Source organism: Fonticula alba (genome assembly GCF_000388065.1).
Source record: "Fonticula alba strain ATCC 38817 unplaced genomic scaffold supercont2.1, whole genome shotgun sequence".
In the NCBI taxonomy this organism is placed as follows: domain Eukaryota; order Rotosphaerida; family Fonticulaceae; genus Fonticula; species Fonticula alba.
Genome location: NW_009242971.1, coordinates 937,166 through 942,694, shown reverse-complemented (window position 1 = coordinate 942,694; position 5,529 = coordinate 937,166). Strand labels below are relative to the sequence as shown.

The 5,529-nt window shown below is 67.4% G+C and overlaps 3 protein-coding genes across 3 annotated transcripts in view; 1 reads left to right on the top strand and 2 right to left on the bottom strand.

Moving 5' to 3' along the window:
- Positions 1–663, bottom strand: part of H696_00202 (hypothetical protein) — a 2,625-nt gene extending 1,962 nt beyond the window's left edge. Inside the window, exons 1-2 of the mRNA XM_009494044.1 lie at positions 395–663; positions 112–243 (exon numbers count right to left, since the gene is read on the bottom strand). Of these exons, the coding sequence (XP_009492319.1) occupies positions 112–233 (122 nt within the window). The 5' untranslated portion in view covers positions 234–243; positions 395–663. The remainder of the gene's footprint in view (positions 1–111; positions 244–394) is intronic.
- Positions 664–1,255: 592 nt separating this feature from the next.
- Positions 1,256–1,939, top strand: H696_00201 (hypothetical protein; the record flags this gene model as incomplete). The annotated part of the gene is made up of 1 exon (XM_009494043.1): positions 1,256–1,939. One exon carries the CDS (start codon positions 1,256–1,258, stop codon positions 1,937–1,939), a length of 684 nt encoding a protein of 227 aa, XP_009492318.1.
- A 228-nt stretch (positions 1,940–2,167) lies between these two features.
- The window catches only part of H696_00200 (hypothetical protein), a gene marked incomplete at both ends in the record, with an annotated part of 5,719 nt that continues 2,357 nt past the window's right edge, over positions 2,168–5,529 (bottom strand). The window contains 3 exons of the mRNA XM_009494042.1: positions 2,168–4,497; positions 4,634–4,928; positions 5,056–5,424. Of these exons, the coding sequence (XP_009492317.1) occupies positions 2,168–4,497; positions 4,634–4,928; positions 5,056–5,424 (2,994 nt within the window). The remainder of the gene's footprint in view (positions 4,498–4,633; positions 4,929–5,055; positions 5,425–5,529) is intronic.

The following is a 5,529-nucleotide window of genomic DNA, read 5'->3' as shown; positions in this document are numbered from 1 at the left end:
GGGGGGGGGGGGGGCGGCGTCAGAGGAGGAGAATGCATGCGCGTGGATCTGATGCTGGGGCCGTAGGGGTGTCTCTCGGCCCCGGTCTGGATTGAGGGGCGCGTCACGCACCAGACCCAGCTGTTGCTGCCCTCGCGGACGGTCGGGAGGTCGAACTTGACGACGGCCGCCTGGACGGCCGACAGGGCCATGATGCCGGCAAGCAGCAGACTAATCAGGCGCTTCGGAAGCATGGTGAAATGCCTAGGCACCCCTCAGGCGGGAAGGCGGGGCAAGGCGCAGGGTGCCCAATGGTCAGTGCACATGCCTGAGCAGACGAGGAGGGCGGGGAGCGAGGGACCTCACCAAAGGGCTGATGATGATGACGATGATGAAGCGACAACGGGTGACGCACAGGCAAGCGCTGTTGGCGGGGCCAGGGGTGGAGGAAAGCCAGCAAAAGGGAGGAAAGCGAGGAGCGGAGGGAGGGGAGGAGGCGAGAGAAGAGGTCTGGATGGGTCTGGTTCGGCGTCCTGGCGCAGGACGGCTCCCCTTGCGCCCCCCCAGCCCCGGTTGATGGGCACCGCGAAGGGGGGACCTGGATGCTCGGCCGCGGGGGGGCAAGTGGACGTGTGTGTGTGAAAAGGTCAAGTGTCTGTGGGTGTGTGTGTGTGTGCGTGTGTGCAGAGAGGCATGTATGCGACTCTGTCTGCGCGGATGTCCGGATGCATGAGCCTCCCCGGCCACTGGTTAAGGGCGGCCCGGCCCCGGCCTGCAGCCCCCCGGGCGGGCATCACTAGTTTCCGAAGTGGACCGGCTGCTGCCAAGCGCGGACGAAAGCCCCAGGACGGCGGGGCAGCCATCTCCGGGCTGGCTGGCCGGACGGTCGGCACCAACGCCCAGAAAGGCCCACCTGATGAATGCAGAACGCACGAGCTCAATCTCGCGAAGATCCCGTGCCCAGATCTAGGCCGCCGCCCCCCCCCCCCTGCGATCTGAGCCCTGCCCGGTGGCCGTTGCGCTTTTCTCTCCCCTCGCCCAGCAAAATCACCTGCCCGTGTGGCGTTCCGCCCGTTTCCTCCTGTTCCCTGCGGCGGCCGGCGATCGGGGCCTGATCGCCCCGTCCCCCCCCCCCCCCCCATGCCCTTGAGAGCCAGTCTCCCGGCGACACACTCGGCGCCGCCCTGTCCAGCCTCCGCCCCCTCTCCCTCCCTCTCCCTCTCTTCACATCTGCCTTTGGCAGATCCTTTTTCTCTTCGGAAAGAAGAGCAGCGACATGTGCCTCGCAGCGCTCTTCCATGGGCGGCGCCTGCTGCTGGCAGCCATGTTACTGGCCGCCGTGCCGGCCATCGCCATGCTCCTCCTGGCCACCACTTCCACCGACATGGGCCTCCAGGCCGGGTGGATGGGCTCCCCGCTGGCGTTGGCGACGCCGATCTTGGCTGGCTGGCTGCTGGTTGGCGGAGACCCGGGCAGTGTGGCCGGGGCAATGTCCTGCCAGGCGGGCCAAAATGTCACCGTCCCCGAAATGCTGCACGCCCTGTTGCCCGAGGCGCCCAGCTTCCCCGTGAAGCGCAGCCTGGCCGGGGCTCTCTTGTCAGCCTCGGGAGCCACGCACCTCTTCGACTCGATGACCGCCTCGATCTCACGCGCCTGGCACGGGGCCGGCCCCTCCGGCGCTCCTGGCAGCGGCGCCGGGGCCTTCGCCGCTCCACGCTTCCTCTCGGATCCCGGGTCGCCGACGCGGCCGCCGACCATCAGAAGCACGACCGGGCCCGGGGGCGGCGGTGGTCCTGGCGCCAACGGCCTGGGCGCGCCACACCTGCAGGTGCCGGTTTTCGTCGCGACCCAGGCACCTAGTGACTCGGTCGTTGACCCCCGGGCGCGAGACCCGCGCGTCCCGACCTTCAGCAAGCCCGTGTTCCAGGCTCCCACCCTGGCGAAACCCAATAACACCTGAACCTCCTTCGCGCCACTTCCCTCGCCCCCGCCTGCTGATGTGCGTGCATTTGCCGTGCCGCCATGTGTGCTTGCAAAAGATGACATCGGTAGTGGCATGGTGCGCGTGGGTTTCGGTTTCTTGGTGGGTTTTTTTTATTCAAGGACAGGGCGACGCGCCCCGCATACGAGGGGAAGAGGGGAGGTGCGCGCGCGCGAGCACCCAAAAAAAAAGGAGAAAGAGGGGAAGCTACTGCTCGACCTTGAGGGCAGCCTTCTTGGACGTGGCAGGCGATGTGCCGGGGGAGGCGCCCGCGGGCGTATTGGCGCCCGGGGCGGACGGCTCCTTCTTGGCACGCTTCTTGGCCGGGGCAGCCGCCTCGGGGATGGGCGTCACACGGCCGGAGCTCAGGGGATCATCATCCGAGCCGGCAACCGCGGCGGTGGATGCCGAGCGCTTGATGCCGGAGGTGGGCGCCGGAGAGCCGGACACCCGGCCGGCTTCGGCGTCGGTGTGCTCACGCTCGATGCAAGCCACCAGAGTCTGGCATCGGCGAGTCAGCTCGGCCACCGACCGGGTGCGAATGAACCAGTTGAAGCGGAAGGCCGGCCACGCGCGGATGACCCGCTGCAGGCGCTCATAGACGGCGGGCGCGTCGTCGGCCGAGCTCCCCGGAGCCGAGCCCGGATACCCGATCCGAGCCAGGGCCACCACCAGGAAGCGGTCCTCCTCCTCGGAGAAGAGGCGCCCACGGGCCGCGGCACCGGCCGATGGGGCATTGACCCCGACCAGGCAGGACTCCCCGCCGGCCGAGCCGACGGCCCCGTATGCCACGCGCAACTGCCGCAGGGGGTCCGCATAGGCGGCCACCTTGCGTTCGAGGTGCATTTGGGCCAGACGTGCACCCCCGCGGCGGGTCTCCCCACGGCCAATCTGCCCCAAAACCCGGTCCCATTCGGCCTGGGACAGGCTGCGCCGAGCGGCGGCCGCCGACCAAAAGGCCGTCGCATAGGCGCGCACTTCCTCGGGGGACTTGTCATGCGGACTGGCGGCCAGCTCCTCGGCAATGGCGGCGACCGCCTCGCGGCCATGGCGCTCGCATGCCCGAACAAAGGCCCGGAAGTCGCGCTGCGACCAATCCGGGAATCCCTGGGCGGCCAGGGCATCACGCTCGGCGACCACCTCCTCGGTCAGGGGCTCGGCCTCGGCAATGCGCCCACACAGGGCCTGATGCTCGCGCTGGGCATCGGCCAGGGCCTGAGCCAAGCGGGCCTTCTGCGTTTCCGGATCATCGTCCGGGTACCGGGCCAAGGTGTCGGCCGTCACGGTGGCCGTGGACGGCTCCGGAGGCCGGTAGTTGATGGTCCGCCAAAAGTGCAGCAGCTCCTGTTGCTGGATTTCCAAGAACCGCACGGGGTAGAAGTGGTAGTCGGCCACCTGGCGCGGAGGGCGCGGGGCCCGGGGAACCGGCGGCGAGGCCGGCGTCGACCCGGCCGCCCGGCCGCCCGTGGCCAGGGCATCCCGGTAATACTCATCGACATTGTAACTGATCTTCTGGTTCCGGCGCGATTGGAGTGGCTCCGCCAGGATGGCACCGCCCAGCCCGGATGCATGGAGCATCGCATCGAAGCCGCCGATGGTTTCCTGATTCGGGTCGACAGCCAGCAGGGTGGCCGCCGCGGCGGCAGCCTCCTCCTCACGCCGGCGCTTGTCGCGGTAATCCTCGCCGCCCCACTCGTAGACGCTCCGGTCGGAGGCACCATCCCCACCGAGGGACATGGTCTCCAGGGCATCGAGGCCGGCCGCACGCAGGCGATCATGCAGCTCGCGGGTCTTGGTATTGCCATGCTCCAGCAGGGCATCCAGGTCCAGGTCATCCACAGAGGTGATGGCCTTGAAGGTGGGCGAGGCACCGGCCGCCGGGGCACCGTCACCAGGCTCGGAAGCACCGTCGGCGGTCCCGGTGCCATCGGCCCCGGCGGATGTGCCCTCCTCGCTGGCAGTGGCCGAGGCCTTGGCCCGGGCGTTGAGGAGCTCGCGCGCGCCGTGCTGAATCATGCCGAGCAGCTCGTCCTTGGACGCGGCGGCGGCCGAGTGCATGGCACGCGCCGCCTCGGCCCCACCCTGCTGGATGACCACCCGGTCCAGGCGGAGCTTGATCTCGGCCCGTTCAATCATCTTTTCCTCGACCGAGGATTCCGTCACAAAGCGATAGCAGCGGACCTGCCGGCGCTGGCCAATCCGATGGGCGCGATCCTGCGCCTGGAGATCGGCCTGAGGGTTCCAGTCCGAGTCGAAGAGGACCACCGTGTCGGCGGTGTACAGGTTGATGCCGAGGCCGCCGGCACGGGTGGTCAGCAGGAAGGCGAACTTCTCCGACCCCGGGGCATTATAGGCATCAATTTGGGATTGGCGGTCTTCATGCGGGGTCTGGCCATCGATGCGGCAGTATGCATGGCCACGGAAGAGGCAGTAGTCTTCCAGGATGTCCAGCATTCGAGCCATCTGACTGAAGATGAGCACACGCGAGCCCTTGGCCTTGAGGGAGGTCATCAGCTTGTCCAGGAGCATCATCTTGCCTGGATGTGACGTGAGCACGCATGTTGGCATGGCGCCGGGTCAGTGGTGGGCGATGGTATGCGGCGCGAGCCGGCCGCCAGGGAAGGTGCCCGATTGGCGGGGGGGGGGGGGGGGGGGGAAAAAAAAAGCGCGCACCGGAAGACTCGACCAGGTGCATGCCGGTGGTATACGGCGGGCCGGGCTCAATGCCATCGAAGAGGTACGGGTGGTTGCAGCACTTGCGCAGCTGCATGACGATATTCAGCAGCCGGGTCTTGGCTTCGCCCTTGGACAGAACACCATTGACGGCGGCCAGGTCACGCATCAGCAGGCGCTCATACAGCTCCGCCTGCAGGGGGCTCATGCCGATGTAGAGAGTGGTGTCAATCTTCGGCAGGAGGGACTTCTCCACGTCGGCCTTCAGACGCCGGAGCAGGAAGGGGTGGAGGATCTGCCGGAGGGGGGAGGGGGATCGGTGACGGTCCGGGTGTCAGCCATCGACAGGGGAACAGGGCGGGGAGGGGTGGGGGGGGGGAGAAAAAAAGAAGGGAGAAAAGACCGGCGATGAGGATGCGCACCTTCTGCAGGCGGTTGACCACCTGTTCCTTGGCCTGCTCGTCCTCGCCGGTGCTGGTGAAGGCAAACCAGGAGTCAAAGTCCTCGCTGCGAGCGAACAGGTCCGGCAGGATGAAGTTCAGCAGGGCCCACAGCTCGTGGAGGTTATTCTGCAACGGGGTGCCGGTGATGAGCAGCCGCCGGCGGGAGGAGATCTGGCGCATGATGCGCGCCAGAGACGACTTCTCGTTTTTGATCCGGTGAGCCTCATCGAGGATGATGTAGTACCAGGGAATGCGGCGCAGCGGGCCGCGCTCCACGAGGACCATCTCCGGCGAGGTGACACACACCTCGAAGGACCCGGTCAAGAGACGCTCATTGATGAGCTTGGGCTGTGGGATGGTGTGTGTGTGTGTATATGTGTGAGTGTGGGCAGGCAGGCGGGCGGGCGGAGGAGAAGGGCAAATTAGTGCCACGCTTAAAACGAGGGCATGCAT